The sequence below is a fragment of the Orbicella faveolata genome, unplaced genomic scaffold (assembly GCF_042242905.1).
Source record: "Orbicella faveolata isolate gen_17 unplaced genomic scaffold, um_ofav_v1 contig_24, whole genome shotgun sequence".
Lineage (NCBI taxonomy): Eukaryota > Metazoa > Cnidaria > Anthozoa > Scleractinia > Merulinidae > Orbicella > Orbicella faveolata.
In genome coordinates, this window is record NW_028301552.1 from 4,885,776 (window position 1) to 4,903,437 (window position 17,662).

General features: G+C 37.4%; 2 protein-coding genes across 16 annotated transcripts in view; both read left to right on the forward strand.

The window, feature by feature from the left end:
• LOC110056326 (voltage-gated delayed rectifier potassium channel KCNH1-like) overlaps positions 1-3,361 on the forward strand; it is a 46,108-nt gene extending 42,747 nt beyond the window's left edge. For all 12 annotated transcript variants that reach the window (XM_020762783.2, XM_020762784.2, XM_020762785.2 and 9 more), the window contains one exon: positions 112-3,361. In XM_020762783.2, the coding sequence (XP_020618442.2) occupies positions 112-861 (750 nt within the window). In that variant the 3' untranslated portion in view covers positions 862-3,361. The remainder of the gene's footprint in view (positions 1-111) is intronic.
• Positions 3,362-6,097: 2,736 nt separating this feature from the next.
• Positions 6,098-17,662, forward strand: part of LOC110056341 (uncharacterized) — a 30,037-nt gene continuing 18,472 nt past the window's right edge. For 2 of the 4 annotated variants that reach the window (XM_089292081.1, XM_089292084.1), the window contains exons 1-18: positions 6,100-6,598; positions 6,773-6,864; positions 9,644-9,706; positions 10,209-10,266; positions 10,503-10,604; positions 11,489-11,566; positions 12,004-12,042; positions 12,429-12,530; positions 13,077-13,259; positions 13,793-13,863; positions 14,171-14,260; positions 14,736-14,811; positions 15,241-15,354; positions 15,947-16,049; positions 16,205-16,242; positions 16,557-16,623; positions 16,943-17,057; positions 17,503-17,594. In XM_089292081.1, coding sequence (XP_089148207.1) covers positions 6,500-6,598; positions 6,773-6,864; positions 9,644-9,706; positions 10,209-10,266; positions 10,503-10,604; positions 11,489-11,566; positions 12,004-12,042; positions 12,429-12,530; positions 13,077-13,259; positions 13,793-13,863; positions 14,171-14,260; positions 14,736-14,811; positions 15,241-15,354; positions 15,947-16,049; positions 16,205-16,242; positions 16,557-16,623; positions 16,943-17,057; positions 17,503-17,594 — 1,582 coding nt within the window. In that variant the 5' untranslated portion in view covers positions 6,100-6,499. Of the gene's footprint in view, positions 6,599-6,772; positions 6,865-9,643; positions 9,707-10,208; positions 10,267-10,502; positions 10,605-11,488; positions 11,567-12,003; positions 12,043-12,428; positions 12,531-13,076; positions 13,260-13,792; positions 13,864-14,170; positions 14,261-14,735; positions 14,812-15,240; positions 15,355-15,946; positions 16,050-16,204; positions 16,243-16,556; positions 16,624-16,942; positions 17,058-17,502; positions 17,595-17,662 lie in introns of all 4 variants that reach the window. The other 2 variants (XM_089292082.1, XM_089292083.1) reach the window with 2 other exon arrangements.

Below are 17,662 nucleotides of genomic sequence, written 5' to 3' on the forward strand. Positions count from 1 at the left end.
CATTGGAGTTTTGGATTTTGGCTTTATATAAATAAAGTGTTATGATTAGTTTATTACTGTTATCATATAACAAAAGTTACAAATCAAACCCGTTTGACATTACACTTTCAGCTCAAGATTCGTAAGCGCACCCCTCGGTTGGAAATGGCCAACGAGGACCAACATGACAACAGACCACCAAGTGTGTCTGCTTTTCGGTCAAGAAGACAAAATAGAAAGCTGAGTTTGGTGGAGGAATTGGCGCAGAATTACGAGTTTGACGACAATCAGGTTGACGGTGGAGAAACAAGTGACGCGGAAATCGACATGATGGTCATCCCGAAATCACGAACAAAAAGTATGACTTCAAACGTTGTACGAGCGCGCCCCGATGTTCCAGAATCGGGCACCGACGTGCTGTCGAGTTTGTCCGAAATGAAAGGCGAAGTGCGCCGAGAAATCGAAGTCATGAATATGAAAATGACGCAACTAGAGGAACAAATTTCCACGATTCTGTCAATTTTAAAAAGCCAGGGACATTTGCATAGCCCGCGGGGTTACGGATCTCCCAGGGATAGTATCGACAAAGGACGGATGTCGTCTACTTCGTATCTTAACGATACATCTCTCCAGGAGGAGGCTCCGTGCAAGACAAAAACTGAGGAAGAACCATTACCGGATTGGCTTGCTCCGTCTGGGTTCCCTGTGGCTCGAACCAACAGCGTTCCAGACTGGGACAACACTTCCACTCAGGCGCAGGAAGACAACTCGGCCCAGGCTGCTAACTTGTTGAACAACCAGTCAGGTCAAAGCGCAACTGCCGACGCGGATCCAAGACTATTGCAGACCCTCAATCTTTTCAAAAGAGCCGGAAAAAAATAAGATACGTCAAAATCACACGTCTACAGCAAGTGTACAGGCAAAGAGTGAAACTAGGAGTAGCATACGTGACAAACAGCCTGGAGATAACAAAGTTCTTTGGAAGAGTGTTGACATTAGCGTGGTTTAAAGATGACTGAAGTATTGTTCAAGTTAGTGAGCCACAAAGTGTGTAGAGAGATGGCAGACTCGTCAGTTCAGAGATGACCACGTTGTAGAGACGAAAGAAGACAAGGAATTCTCGCCGAATTCGTAGCATAGACGATATTCTCAAAGACAGAGAAAGAAAAAAACTGGACCGTCCACAGTGATAGCCAAATGTTAAACAGAGGGTTTTGGACACATTGTTCGCAAGCCAGCGAGTTGGCTTTATTCCTGTAGTTACATTCTGAATTTTCCATGAGTTTTTCATGGCACCACTCACAGCAACTGCGCAGGCGCAGCATTTAGTACATAGTGGAGGATACACGCACCCGGATTTTCAGCACATTGCGATCATTCCACGTCAATTGACGTTATCAGCGAAAGCTGGCTTGCATATTAAGTCATGGAGAATTACTTCGCCTGACGCTGTATGCATACTTAAGTGTGTAAACCCCCTCCCTCCTGGTGTAAGATAATCACCATGGACATGATCCCAAAATGACGAAAATATGACCCGGGTGTACTTACTCCATAATGCAGAATCTAGCAATGTTTCATTTATTTTACACAGTGAAATCCCGATTTTTCGAACCCTCCAAGGGAAACGAAAATTAAGTGGAAAAATCGTGGAGTTCGAGAAATCGGAGGTAAAATTACAGTGTTGGAGTGAGGAGAGGGAAACGACTTTTGGTTCGAGTTATTGGGAGGTTCGAAAAATCGAGGGTTCGAGAAATCGAGATTCCACTGTCACGGTATATATTTCCACTACAAATGTCATCGCAGCTGCGAGATAGCCATATCATTCAGCGCTCTGAATTCACCAAGCCAACGCACAGGTTATCTTTGCATTTTCGGTAGATGTAAATGAAAAAGAAAACAGAAAAACAAAATCAGGCAAAACAACGGAAATTATTTATAAACACCAATAACAACAAAGTATGATCATGTTTCAATGACCCGCACCAAGAACGAATACGTAGAAATAGATTTCTAACAGTACGCAAAGCTCAAGAAAAACGGTAAATTTTGTTTCTCCCAAGAGGCAAAACTCTCTTTGCGGATAGTGGTTCCATGTTTTGTAATACCCCGGAACTGAAAACAATATAATTCTGGTGGACGCAACGTACGCACCAATTTAGCGCGAACTTAAGGCGCACGACCTGGTCACGTGCCAACCCAAAATTCAATCAGATGTTGTCCCAATGCCTTAGGGAGTTACATTATTTTAAGAAGCGGGAGCTTAAGTAAATCACGACGACAACGGCAACGATAACTTCACCAAACATAAGGTATAATGAGCAAGACAATGGCTGTGCACGTGCGTTATAAATCTTTGTATATTCCATACCCGTCCTCTGCAAAACAGCAATTTAGACGTGAAATGACCAAGTTCTGCGTAGTCTGGGCAACGCGAACCACGGCGGCTAAGTTTTCATATTTCTGTTTTGAATTAAACGCTGTCATTACGTATTTAGTCTCGGCAAGTTTTCTTTAGAGCCACAGGCGTAATAGACACATCTAGACAATTGCGAAGTTCGTAGGTAAAATAAAATTCATTTTTAGCTAGAAGCCATCTTCAGTGTCGCCATCGTCATTGCTTCAGCTCTCTATTAGTAACCCGCGATCAGGCGACGCTTTTTGAGAGAGAAGGAGAAAAAAGGGATGAGATACAGGGAGAGAAGGAGGGTGTGATCGTAGGATATCGTAATATATTCAAAAAATGTTATCATCTAATCGCAAAAAAAACAAGTGTTTCTGTTGTAAATTAGTTTTCCTTCTTACGCACACTCTTGTTCGGGGCCGTTCAGTTCTTTATTCGATCGGTTTTAATTAAATATAATGCAACTGTCAAACAGCCTCTGTATTTATCAAACGTTATTTATTACTATTAAGTATAAAGTCATTATTTATTGATGATGATAATGATGATGATGATATTAATGATAATGGTGACGAAAGTGATAGTCAGTAATATTCAAGGAATGTTCGAAAAATATCCCACAATTTTTACTCCGTTTCATTTAACACAAAATAATTTTTAGGCGATTGCTTTTTGCTTCGAAAAATCTATTCGAGCGCAAAAGAGGTATTCAGTGTTTTCAAGAGACGTTGAGCTCTTGGAGTATTCAATGGAAACAAAGAGCATTGCATCTTGCCTTCGATTCGGTTTTAGAGTAAAAGCGTTGAAAACACCTCAGTTCTATTTGCAAATCACTTTTCACAATAATACCTCGTGTCGGTCCATATTTGTTCATGTTACTATAACAACGCACTGTCATACTGACAAGATACAATGGAGTTCATTTATTTGTAGAAAAGAAAAAGAAGAAATAAAAAAACAACATTTTTTGGATTAAAACCTTGTTGTCTAGTTTTTCTTGTATCTTACCTTGATAACTTAAAAAACGTCTTGTTCGTTCATAGAAAGGATGAGAAAAAGAACTTAGACCCACGACGGCAAATTTCGTTTGTATTTCGTTGACTTTTTGGCTCCTTGTGTCTGCGAATGAATGTCTAGGACTATTCTTGCCTAGCAGTTTTCTATACTGTAAAAATTTCCAGGCATCAGCATCAGATCAAATGTTTGAAACTGCACTTAAAAGTGAGATCAAGATGATTTGCAGTAAAGCCAAAAGAATGGCTTAAAATCGACAGAAATCAAGGCAACAGAGGTAGCCCTGTGTCTTCCAAGGAATGGCTTAAGATCGACAGAAATAGAAGGCAACAGAGATAGCCCTGTCTTCCAGGGAACGGAGAGGATAAAACGTGTTTATCTGACCAACGAAAATGAAACTGAAACTGAAACTGAGCAATATTCCGAAGACAACAGCAAATCATTTTTAAGGATGTTTCGGCTGGCAACCAGCCCTCTTAAGGGTTTATTCGATAAGGGAATGTGACAAAATCTTTCAACTGAGGATTTAATTTACACGGTAGCGATAAAAAAAAAAAGATTTCGCAACCAGGACGTACGTACGTATCACATTTAGCAGAGATTCTTGCAAATACGAAAATAACGTTATGACGGAATGTTGTGACACTACAGAAAGGATAAAAGTACATCTCATCACATTTGTTCCAGCGGCTCAAAGGTTTTTAATTTTTAATACCGACATGCTGCTTATACTAACAGAAATCCGATTCTGATTTAAACGTAGCTCTAGAAAAAAAAAACTGAAGTTAACAGGTACAAAGCAAAAGCCTTCAACTGCTAGGAATGGATACAGCTGTCGAGATGTAATTTTATCATATATCGTCTGTCATGTTATATTTGTATATTTGTTATCGTTGTAGCGAGTTTTTCAGTAGTTTTCAGTTTCATCATGATCTTAACTCTTGATTTCTTTCAGTTTTTCAAACTGTTAGGAAACCTCGTGCTCTGATGCACACTTACTCCTCCGCGCTATTTCGAAAAGGCATTAAAATTCACAAATCTTACTCAATCTGCCATCAAAATAGGCCCTTTGCACCATCCGGTCACATGGTACGGAATTAATAATACACATGAAAAAATTACTCGATTCTGATTGGCTAAGAGCAGTGCAGTTCAAGTGTAACACCAGTGCAAAAAGTGTAACATCAGTGCAAAAAGTGTAACACCAGTGCAAATTACACATCAAAATTCTGGATTATGATTGACTGAAAGATAATAGGAATTTTTCTAAGAAAATGATATCAGGTAAAATGATGACGAAAATTTTGTGTTGAAACTTTGAAAAAAGTTTTCTCAAATAAGAAAAAATGGCTCCAAGAAAGATCTTCCGGCACTTCCTCCGCGCGAATTTTTTCATGTTTCTATTATTAATAAGTAATCATACGGTTTTTCTCGTTCAATTTGGAGTTAATTTGCACTTGTGAGTTTTTCAGAAAGCTGAAATTACACTCGCCGAAGCGGCTCGTGCAATTTCAGCTTTTTGAAAAACTCACTCGTGCAAATTAATTCCAAATTGAACTCGAAACCGTATGATTACCTATACTAATTAGCTGGGACGCAAGTTACACTACACAATGGCACTTTCAAAACAAAGGAAAGACGGGCTGGACTGGTACGAGTTCCCTTGTTTTGGAAGTACCACCGTGTAACTTGCGTCCCAGTATAATTAATTCCGTACCGTGCAAAGGGCCTATTGATCTAGAAGGCGATCCACGACAAATTTGTTAATATCACGACTTTCAAATTAAAAAGAGCATAACTAAAAAGTTTACTCCACGTCAGTAGCCCTTTTTACGGTTAACTTTTCTCATTTACATGACACTGTAATCAAATGTGGATGCAGCGCAATAGGCCAATTTCGATATATTAAAATTCAGCCTAACACAATAGACCTCAGCACGAGGCTCTGGGAAATAAACCCCACAAACTTTGTATTTCTTCCCCAGAGCCTCGTACTGAGGTCTGTTTTAGGCTGAATTTTAATATATCGAAATTGGTCTATTTCGGGCAGAAAATAAAGAAGAATGCCTGAAACTACCTCACACTTATGCTGGGTTATATTGTAATTTAAATAAGAAAAGTTAGCCGTGAAAGGGGCTATTCTTTCAGCGCTTTTTCGTGTAATTGTGTGAAACTTTTGATTTGCTCGGTTTCCCGTCAATCGCGAGAGCATAAAATTAAGTAGTTTAAATTACGGAACAAACTTAGTCGAAAGTCTTTACTTTTCCCCTCCCTGATCGATGAATTTTAGGTGAAAAACATAGATAACACTTTGGATTGGAGCCTTGTGTAACATTTTTTTTTTCCAGGCTCTTAAAATGTGTGAATTAAAACAATAAGCGATGCAAGTAATTTTGAGTAGAAGTAAAGATACTACGGGGATTGGATGAAACAGGAAGAAAAAGAATTTTGTTACTTCCAATGTGTAGTCTACGAAAGCAGCTGGGTTTTTCACCTGTTGTTATTTTGTCATATGTCAATTTAATGAGGAAACAATCGACAAAGGTCTATTTTGAACACTGTGGAAACACTATTAAAACACCTCGGTGTCAGGAGTTTTAACAACATTGACACAAATTTGCATCAGCTTACAGTTTCCTTTACATTTCAAATGGTATAAGGGGAAATCGCTATTAACTGTTGGTTTAAACTATCTGGCGATGGATAAGCGCGAGAGAATGATATCGTCTTTATACAAGTACGTATTGGGTACCTAGTTTTAATGCGGAAATTAGGAGGGAAAACTGGACTCTAGTTGACTCGTGCGCATTTTGTGGTGGCGGGCTCAAGAAAATTTTGAATCGCTTGATTATTCGGACACGCATCGGAAATACGAAACGTGTTGTTTTAAAACGAGAGAAAAAGGACCTTGATAGGATTATCCGAATGTTATGGAATGCCATTAAATTACTGGATGTTTGAACGTGCCAACAAGTTAGTTTGTCGGTGATAAAGCAGGGGGAGATGACCGGAAAATCGCGATTGCAACACGCCAACAAGCTGAACTTCGTCGAATGTACACAGTCACCTTTTCATGATACGATTTAAGTTGATCTATTGGATATGAATCCAGACAGAGCTGGGCGAATTCCGCCGCCTACGAGGAGACTTGTAGTACGGAAAGCGAACAGCCATCGAGACTTGCGTCCTATTACAGAAAGGGTAAGTTTTCATGTTGTTTTATCTCGCTTGTTAAATTGCGATAAGCACGTTCTTTCCAGTACCAAAGCCGCGGCTGATGTTGTTTGCTCCTTACTGTAGTTCGCGGATTAATTAAACCATGGCTTCTGTAGGATTATCTTAAGTCCGTTTTATTTGACTTTTTTTTTTCTACAGGCAACGCTCGAGAAAGTCTTAGGGCTGACAGTGTCCAGAAATGCTTGCCTCGCTTGCGATCCAGTGTCCGGTTTAGTGGCGTATCCTGCTGGGTGAGTGAAGTTGGATATTTACTCGACATTTTTGTCTTGTATTTTATGCTGGCATAGAATTTTATTTGGTCTCCAGGAATGACGTGGGTTTTAAACAATGCAATTAAGATGATTTGAGGAACGATTTCGTATTCCCATTGATGCATCGAGCATAGAAATAACCTTATTGTCAAAATGTAGAGTGAAAGGTCACGATGAATACGTACGAATGCGTGTTCGAAATTCGCAAGTACATGAAAATTGTATTTCTGGTCTATACGACTTTTTAAATGGGCACACTATCTCCTAAATGACTGAGCAATGCTTATCAAAATATTATAAGTTATAATAATAAGGTTTTCACAAGCCAGGCTATTCTTGTGAAGTTCTGAAATTGTTAAATTTTAATCGCGGTGTCGCTTTTGCTTGTTCAGTTCATAGCGGTGGTTCTGGACGATTGCTTTTCGCACGGTGGATGATTTCCGCCGTATAAATATCAACTCGTTTAACGATTATAGCAAATGGCTTTTCCTACGTTGATTAGATTCCGTTTGGATGAAGTGAAATGCTGAATTTAGCTGGTAGCCGTGGAGAGACATTTATAATTCATATGTAGAAGTCTGATCTCGGACGTCTTTTTTTCAAAACCGACTTCGATGCTGCCAGGCTGAGGTTTAATGAGAGCATTTGGGATGATATATTCAAACAGTTATATTGGCCTTGGTGTGTATGTGTTGATTGAAATCAGCCGTAAATTTGTTGATACATATTAAACGGACTGAGAGTGAATACACAGGTGAACGAGATTCGGATGCATTCGAAAACTTCGTCGTTGTAAAAATTATCAGCGCGTGTTTTGTTTTGCGTTGTCAAATACAACGGGCTGAAACGGCGACGGAAATTTTAAACAATCATTGAGACGTTGTTATGAAATTGAATCAATTTTAATGATCGCTGCAAGGGTCATGTGGAGGGGTTATTATGGTTTCCGAGTTATTCGGGGCTTTGTCTTGTATTCATTTGTTATTTTCATTGTATTTACTCGTACTGTTGAGTGGGTTGTAATTTACAACCATGGCCCATGCAAGTTAACTTCGATATATAAACTTCTTCCATCCCAACACAGTTTTTCATTTGTAATCTCTTCGATCTAGAGCCTAGTGGGACAGTTGCACTCGTCATTTCACCAGCTGTTCTTAACAAGATCGCTAAAAATATCTCCATAGCCTGATCACTCTGAAGTTGATATTGCAATTTGCATTTCATTTTGCTTGCTTAGAGTAATTAGTAAAATCATTCACATGCGATGAATCAAGGAATATATTATGCTCCAACAAAATCAAATTAACTTAATCAAACAATAAAAGGTTATTTACTTTTTCCTATACCCCTTTGGGAAAAGAGTTTTCTTCAAAGTGAGAATCTTTTAAGGAGTCTTGCAATTAAATTACCTACAAATTTGACAGTTTTATCCTCAATATTTGCCCTAAGAATTGCATGTTTTCCTTCATGCCTGTCAGGACATCAACCATAAACTAATCAGCTTTTATGAAGATACTTGTATAACAAATCATGATGTTGCCACAGTACATGTAATTCCTGACTTTGCAACATAAAAGTCCAATATTCCACTACAGCTTTCCAGGTTAAACCTGTCTGGAACTACATGTAAATGTACATTCAGTTGATACCAATACAAATCTGCTGACATTGTGTTCAGCCAAAAATTGTGTTAATTTTGAATCTCAGTTAATCAGAAATTCAATTTAAAACCAAAGTAGAGAACTTATATTGTTGATGTGAAAGAACGCTAATTTTGCTGAAATACATCCAATATGAAATTTTGTGTATGATGTCATGGAGGACTCGAGAAGACTAATTTATTCCACTTTCTCACCCCATTTGTTCAAAGGAGAAACACTAGTGGATGTAGATTTTGTTTCATCAACACTTTTAGATAGTGATCTGCAGTGCATAGCATCATCATTTGAATGACTGGGTTCTGGTCTGGTGGCCTCTGAAGTGTCAGTTTCACTAGCTAGTCAAAATATATTTCTCTAGTCATGTGGTAGCACTGCGGGGGAGAGCCAGTTTTGTCTAGCAGTCGACATTATGTGTTTTTACGAAATACATCATCTGGGCGCTGAAAAATAGTGGGAAAAATTATAGTGGAGGTTGTTGCACTGAAATATCAGCAGTTGTCAGATATGAGAAGATTCCCTCTACACATGAGACTCCATTTAAATCTTTAATAGTTTCAGTTCAAAACAAGAATAAAAGAATGGGCTATTGATTAATGTAATTTGTTTTAAATGCTGATTTGCTAATTTGTTCTTGTAACTGATGGGTGATTGTTTTCTATCCAAGACCAACGCAACAACTTGAACTCTTCAAGAAAGTTTTCCAAAGTCTTGAACTGCAGATAATTTTCATGAAAAATCCCATGAAATACATGTAGCAATCTATATTACTTAGAACTAAAAGACATCAAATAATCGCACATGTGCCATAAAAATGGCAGCCTCAGAATAGAATATTGACAAGTTGTTACATATTCAAAGTTTGGATATCCAGGCCTCAATATATTGGCCACATGTAAACACTACGCCTTTCTGTAGGCAGATACCTTTTCAAAGTGGAAACTTTTTCTTGACTAGTCCCAAGGGTGAGTGGTTTTGGATGCGAGGCGGGGTTAGCTGCATATGTAGCTTAAATAGAGAAGGCTTGTGGGATGATGCTACTTGAATTTTTTTTCTTCCATGCAGTGGTACTAAAATAATCTGGGTTTTTTTTTTCACAGATGTGTAGTGGTCTTGTTCAACCCCAGGAAAAACAAGCAAAGTTTTGTTCTCAATACATCCAAGTAAGAAACACTTATTAGCATCTACACTGTATTGTGAGTGTGATCAAAGTACAGTCATGTAATTTACTCTGCCCATGACACAATTCTGAGGATAATACCTGAGTGTATTTATACATGTATACATGTATGCTACACTGATTAAATAGCTTGAAATTATCTGATAGCATTTTGCTATTGAGCCCCCCAAGTCTATTTGAAACATAAAGCAAATTCAGTGACAACAAACTCAATGGACCGAGACTGAGTTTTTTTATGATAGATTACATTCATAGTTAGTTCATCATACTTGACACTGACATAATTTTTGAACTTAATTAGTACTGTCGCGAGGACGGAGAAATGTTGTTCACTACTGATTTTGCAAGATCTTGTTTTAGAATATCTTATAATTATAGAACTTTATATATATGTTGTTGTTATAAAAGGTTTTTTCTCAATTTGATGTGCTGGGTAGTTGTTACAACAAAGAAATAGCCACTGACTAATCATTTGATTTTTACAGAAAAACGATCACTTCAGTAGCCTTTTCTGGTGATGGCAAATATTTGGCAACAGGCGAAGTAAGTTTTTGCAACTTAAATTATTTAATGCATATTAACCAACAGTCGATAATAATAATAGATTGTGTTTTAAATTAATCTAATTGTAATCACTTTTTCTCTTTGCCTCACAATGTATGGTTACATTGTACATTGTGAAATCGTTTTAAATGTGGATTTCATTAGTTGAGACATCACTCTTATCAGTTTAATAAGGAAAATTCAAGCTTCCGTATTTTTCTTCATCTTTTCAACAGAGTGGTCACATGCCATGTGTGCGAGTCTGGGATATGGAAGATCAGTCCCATCCACAGATATCAGAGATGGCAAAGGGACATAAATTTGGTATTGCATGCGTGGTATGTTACATGTTATGAGAAGTAATGGTACTGAATTATTAATTTGAAAAAGATTCCGCATTTTTTGTGGTTTGGGACATTCTGTTGTACATGTATTCTTGGGGAAGGAACTTTACACTTATAGTGTGCCTCTCTCCACCCAAGAACTATTTATCAACTTGTACCAATTAATTCAATGTTGAAAAACCAACTGACAAAATGTGGGTAACCTGAGTTGGAGTATTCATACCATCCAGAGAGAATAGCACAGCTCTGGCAAAAATCCGCCAGCTGGCAATGTTGCTGCATACAGTGAATTATTTGCTCCCAACTTCTTGCTGAAGTTCACTTATCCTGACAAATAACAAGTCCATCTCTGGTATTTAGGCCTTAAGGCGGGTGATTATCTCTGGTTTCCATAGCATGAAGCAACTCTAGAGTATTTTCTATTCCCCTCCTGGATGGGATACTTTCATTTATGTTATCCCATCGCAGGGTTACCCCCAGCATTATATTTGGGGGTACCCATTTATACACCAGGGTGGAGAGAGACAACACAATGTCCCCGGCCAGGGCTTGAACCTGAACTACTCGATCCTAGGCAAGTGCACTAACCGTGAGGCCACTGCACCTCCACATCTCTGGTCTTTACTGCCCATTATTGCTGTTACTTTCTCGTCTGCTATGAAGCATTTTTACAGGGCGGGTAGTAATACTCTTAATATACACTAAGGGCCAGGCTGCTGAACAATAATTAGGATGGGCTCCAGTGAACAAACTTTGCTTTGAGCCATCTTCTTGAGAGGTTTTATTTTATACACATGGAGTACGTTTTTGGGCTGTCCTCTTTATTTGATTTTGTGTGGTGTGATTTATGAGCTTTTTCTTTTCATTCCTTCTCCAAGGCATTTTCTCCTAATTTAAAATATGTGGCATCTGTTGGATTCCAGCATGATATGATTGTCAATATTTGGAACTGGAAGGTAACATGTATTTTAATCTTCTGGTAATAATTGTGTATACATGTACATTATACAGATTAGATGGTCAATCAAAATTTTATTTCATTTTCCAGGCTGAAGTTTAGTTTTAGTGCAGTGTAGCTTGTCAGGATTTTTCACTTTTCAATTTTTCCAATGCTGTTTCTACCATTTTACCATTACATTTAGTATTTATTTCAATGTTGTTTTAAATTTTTTACTTTTGTACAATGCTTTTAATTAATGCTTTTTTTTTAAATTTTGGAACGATGTACATGGCTAACATAGTCCATTTAGGCACCAGGATCACAAAGATTGTGGATGTGAAACTATCAAAGCTTAAATTTTTTTCCTTCTTTCTTTGTAGCTACAAAAACTTGCCATTTTACTGCAAAGATACATGTTTTTCATTAATATTTATTTCTTTGTTTTCATTGTAGACTGGTACAAAGGTTGCGAGCAATAAAGTTTCATCAAAGGTAGGTCAAAACTGATATTATTGTGAAAACTTTGTTATATGTTACTCACTGAAGTGAAAGAAGAAATGTTGCATCAACTGACACTCAATTAAGATTGGTAAGTTCACACTCTGTCTCATGACTGTCATGTGGCTGTTCTAAAACCCAATTATTAAACAAACCATTTCCAGGGTGCTTTTCTTGAGTACTAGTGGAAAACCTTTAATTTATATATTTGGTAGTCTGAGTTCTACTTGCATTTTCATTTTCATGCAAATCAAACATGTTTTCATATGAATGAAGGTGCAATCAGATTTTGTTTTCAGAAAGAGGGAAAGGGAAACAGGTAAATGGTCTAATCAATGCAAACTTTCCTCTTAATCAGTACTTTACTCTTTCATTTTCAGGTGTCTGCACTATCATTTTCTGAAAATGGTAGCTTCTTTGTAACTGTTGGTGTCCGTCATGTCAAATTTTGGTATTTTGACACTGAGTCAAATAAATCAAAGGTGAGGAAAACATTTATCATTAAGAAAATTTATTTTTACATGTAAATCAAATAAATAACTGTTCAAAATTTTTATGACTGATTATTGTTAACAACATATATATGTTACGTATAAGCCCTATTTTCTTTGGGAGAAAGATGGCTCACAAGCTTCTACAAAAAGGTGTGATTACATTGTAATTAGCAAACACACGCCAAAGACCCAGCATTAACTAATAATCAGATTCTATCAACTGTACTTAAGGATTTTTCAGAACGGCAAGGAACACATGTATCCAGTTCAAAATGTAGAAACTCACTCATAACAGTTTACTTTAGTTAGTTAATGCAGGGTTGTCAATAAGGTATGTAACCTGAACACCTGTTACGGCTGAGTGTGCTTGATGGTCCCTTGATGTTTCGGGTGAAGTTGCCTGTAGTTGATACAATTCACTCAAAGTAACAAGTTTGTTACGGGTGTGAAGTTCAAGGCTGCAGTTGAATCAAAACTTAACAGTTCAGAAAAATGTCAGAGAGCCAAATGTTTTCATTTGATTCCTTTCTTCAGGTCTCCAAGACACTGGTCATCAATGGCCGAGCTGCACTTTTAGGAGAACAAAGAAACAATACTTTCTGTGATGTTGCTTGTGGCCGCGGAGTAAACTCTGATATAACTTACTGTGTAACCAATTCAGGGCTGTTGTGCTCTATTAACAGCAAGAGAGTACTTGACACCTGGGTCGAGCTCAAGGTATTGTACTTAAAAAAATTCAGTGACCATTCTGCTAAGATATTTCTAGCTGCATGTGTTCACTGTGTACTTCTAGCTTTATTTGGACATTCGTCTAATCAATAAACAGGTATCATCTGCGATCAACTGCATGTAGAATGGCAAGTGAGGTCTTAGGTGCCACTTGATATGAAGTAGATAGGTGAAGTGAACAATTACAATGAAAATGCAAAATTTAGTTTTCAGTCTGAGTCCTGTGTTTCTTTTCACAAGTTTTTCACCTGAATTTCTTTGAAAGAAAAAAGTCCCTGGAGATGGTCAAACCAGACAAGCAAAATCATTTTCATAACTGGTCAATTTGCCAGTTGCCTAGCCCTGCAGGTTTGAAACAAAATTTAAATGTAAGTTATACGTAAGGCTGTCATGTACTGTACATGTATGTAAGTTACAATGTGTACAATGTATGTCATGAGTCTGTCCCATTGTTTCCCTGTATCTGGCCGTTATTATTGTGTAGCCCCTTCTCTTAAGTCTTGTATCTCTCTTGGTTACAGTCATCTAAAGCACATGCCTTAGCTGTGAGTGAACATTATATCATATGTGGATGTGCAGATGGAATAATAAGGTAAAAACTGTTAGTACTCACTACTGTCACTGGCAAAATTAGCTCCAGTTCCTCTTATGTACTGGTAGACTTAATCTCTGGAAAATAATAAATTAAAGCAGCTTCATGTTGTGAAAAAATTATGGGATGTGAAAATGGAAGCTGACTTTACAATGTAGTTACAAAAGAATGGGAGCCAATTTATTGTAAGTTTATGTGCTGGATATCCATTGGGTGTCAAGAATATTTGACAGCGTATGAATTTATGTGCATTTGTTACGTATTATATTTGATTGACTTATTTAGAATGATTATACTTTTCTTTCAGAGTATTTAATCCTTTGAAGTTACAGTTCATTGTAACTATTCCAAAACCTCATTTTCTGGGTGTTAATGTAGCTGAAGGCATTGACTCCAGGTAAAAATCACAAACTTAAGTTGTATTTTGTTATTTGTACTTGCTATCAGATTTTTGTGTTATCTTATTTAAAGCCCCTTAATGTTTGCTTTCAAGGTACATCTAAATTGGTATGAGTACAGTGACAAGGTTTGCTGACACTTCTTGAAAAGGGTCTTCAGTGAAAATTTCTTCCATTGGCAAGTTTATGAAATTGAATCACAGCAAATGCTGCTTGCTCATGAGGCATCCCGTGATAAAAAAGGAAACACTTGTCTGACAGATGCCTGCACTTGATAGCCCTTGGCTATTAGAAAAACAACTTTGCTACTCAGCGCAGTTTTTTTCTGAATGTCAGATGTGTCTCTTAGGGGATTAAGTGAGTGCGTGATGGGAGATATTTAATATTTAGGCTAGTCAAGTATGAAAGTACTTTCTTGTCCAAAGTGTCCTTGAAAAATAACTTATGTCTATTTTTGTTACCTTTTGCATTTAGTAATCCACTATCAAAGCCAGAGAAGGCAGTTTATCCAGATGCAATTGCTGTAGCCCTTGACACTGTTAACCATAGGGTGGGTTAATGCATGTATTGATTTTATATTTTATTTCTTAACTGTATTTATTATAGCTACTGTATTCTTAAACAAGCAGCCCTCTGTCCTTGCTGATTCTCTCTGGAAATTCCAATAGGTGCCTGCAAATCTCCAATTTTAGTTCTCAGTGTCCCAAGTTAAGTTTCATTTTGAGTTGAGCATGATGTGTTTTTATTGTCAGTTTCAAAGTTGAATCTTAGTTAATCCATTGGAAAACAGTTGCATGGCTGTTGTACAATGTAAATGAATTGAAATAAATTATACATGTTCAAGCCATTGTTTAAAATCAAATTTATTTTCAGTGGTGATTGATTATATGTTTTTAAGCTAAATTGAACAAGAATATTTTATTTATGTGAAGGATGCTCTAAGATGAGAGGTGACTGTTGTGTTAATTTGTTCTTGCAGTTGGCTTGTGTTTACAACGACCACAGCTTGTACACATGGGATGTGAAAGACATGAAAAAAATTGGAAAAACATGGTCTTCTCTTTATCATAGTACATGTGTGTGGGGAGTGGAGGTAAACACTGTATACACAATTATTAGTATTACTTATTACTTATTGCTTATATTAATTATTACACATTGATATTTATTATTTTTAAGTAATAGTCCAAGAAAATTAAGAATTAAGAGGAAGTCATCTCCCAGCCATAGAGTTTGACACAAATCTTCCATTTTGACTGTGAAGCTCTTCTCTCAGAGTCTACATTGTTTGTGATTGTTTCTTGCTTATGCGCGAACCTCTACATTAATAAAAGAAAAGATAAAAAGAGTACCAACTTTTTGAAATGCATTTTGTAAAAAACTACAGGTATTTTTTTCAATTAACTTTAAGCATTAGGGTTGGATGACACTTAGAAACGTTTTGTTTTCAACATTCTCCTTTGTACCAACAGATTTGTTGGTAATGCAGACCTGGGGAATTATTTCCTTCTTCAGATCAGGGGTTTTATTTTAATTAAGTATTTTAGTAATATCATGGTCAAGAATAAAGCACACACCATTTTTTTGTTGAAATCATCCCAACTCAAAAGAAACTTCAGTCTGTAAAAGTCACCTTCTTGCTTTTATCTTGTGCCACGGACAATGTTTGATTTGTTTTGCTGTAGGTGTACCCTAATGTGTCAGATAATCGCCAGGCAGCCCTTCCTCCAGGCTCATTCTTAACTTGTTCAGCTGATGATACTGTTAGAGTGTGGAACATTGAAGAAGGTGAGAACTAGTGCATTTAGCAGGATCAGTCTAAGGGACGTTTCCACAAATGTAAAGACATTAGATATCAGAAGTTTGGTGATTGTACCTTGAATCCCTATCGGTTCAAATCCAAGTGTTTTCTTTTGCATTCTAATGTGTTGTGTCTTTTCCAGGAACAAGTATCTTATTTGAGAGGAATGTTTACAGCAAGGTAGGTTGAGTCAATGTACAACACCACCACTCAAAAAAGTCTTCACCTTTTTTTCTTGCTCCTTGTTTAATGACCAAGCGTTGTTTCTTTCACTACACGCTTTGCTTCTGGTGAAAATCATAGAACTGGTATTAATAGAACGTTCTTCTCGCAAGACGCCAGTGTTGGTGTATTTCTTTCCAAAAACTACTCACTTAGGCCTCGCTATGCAATTTTTTCATGAAGTTGCTGAGTTAACACATAGTTTACCTGTTATCAGTCATTATGATCAGGCAGATCTCAAGAAATTGTTCTTGCTTGTGATAAACTTACAGGAGATGATGAGAGTATTGTATATGGAAGATGCAGTAGCCAACTTGAAAGATACTGACATCAGTCCAGGTAAGTTGATAACTCTTTTTCAAACAACAAACTTCCAAGTAAACTCCTTTAAACCGTTACCTTCCTGTTCAGTTCCATAACAATTATTTCCTTTTAGAGAGCATGAGGGTGAAACGTGGGGCCTAAGACAGAGCAAAAGAAAAAAAAAATGAAGGACAAAAAATGTAATTTGTCCCAAGCTTTCACATGCCTCATTGCACACTCGAAAGGGGAGAGTTTGCTATGCATGTTTCTAAAAAGATAGTGATGCCCTTTTTCTTCACTGCTTCCTCCCTCTCGGAAATCTTCTTTTAGTGATTTGTATTTTTTTCCTCACAAGCCATAAAGAACATGCGTGATTCCACCGGTGACACACGGAATGCTGGGGTGAGATGTCTTCGTATTAGTCCGGATGGACAGGCACTTGCTACTGGAGACAGATCAGGGAATGTCAGGTTTGTATTTCAAAAGAAAACACAGTTCACAATTTGTTTTACGCTGGGTGGACAGACCTAACATAGACTGTTACTCACCGACCTGCCTCTTACAGTGTAATCATCCGAACCCCGGGTCCGAACCAGCAGATATTTGTTTTCTTCCCCCATGGTTACGCATTCTTGCCCTGCTGCGAAATTCTATGCTAATTTCTTCGCCGTACAGAGATTCGTATAGTCTCTAATTGGTTGTTAATTGCGCGCGAAAATTCAAAACCTGGAAACTACCAATCAGAAGCATGGCACGGATCTCTATAAATCTACGTCATCAGAATGAAATTTGTCGGGTCCAGTCCCAGACGTCTATTTTACCGAGGACAAATTTCAAGATATACCTTCTCACTTGGGAGGCTTTCTTTTACCACAAAGTCAGTTTCTCAGTATTGCTTATAAATGTTCTTTTCAGGGTGTATGACTTGATGTTCTTTGATGAGACTGCAAAAATTGAGGCACACGAGTCAGAAGTGTTATGTGTAGAGTTTTCACCCACAGACTCGGGTATGGAATGAAAGTTTGTAAATGTTTTCCAGTGTTACAGTAACTCAAGGTTTGATTATTTGTCAGAT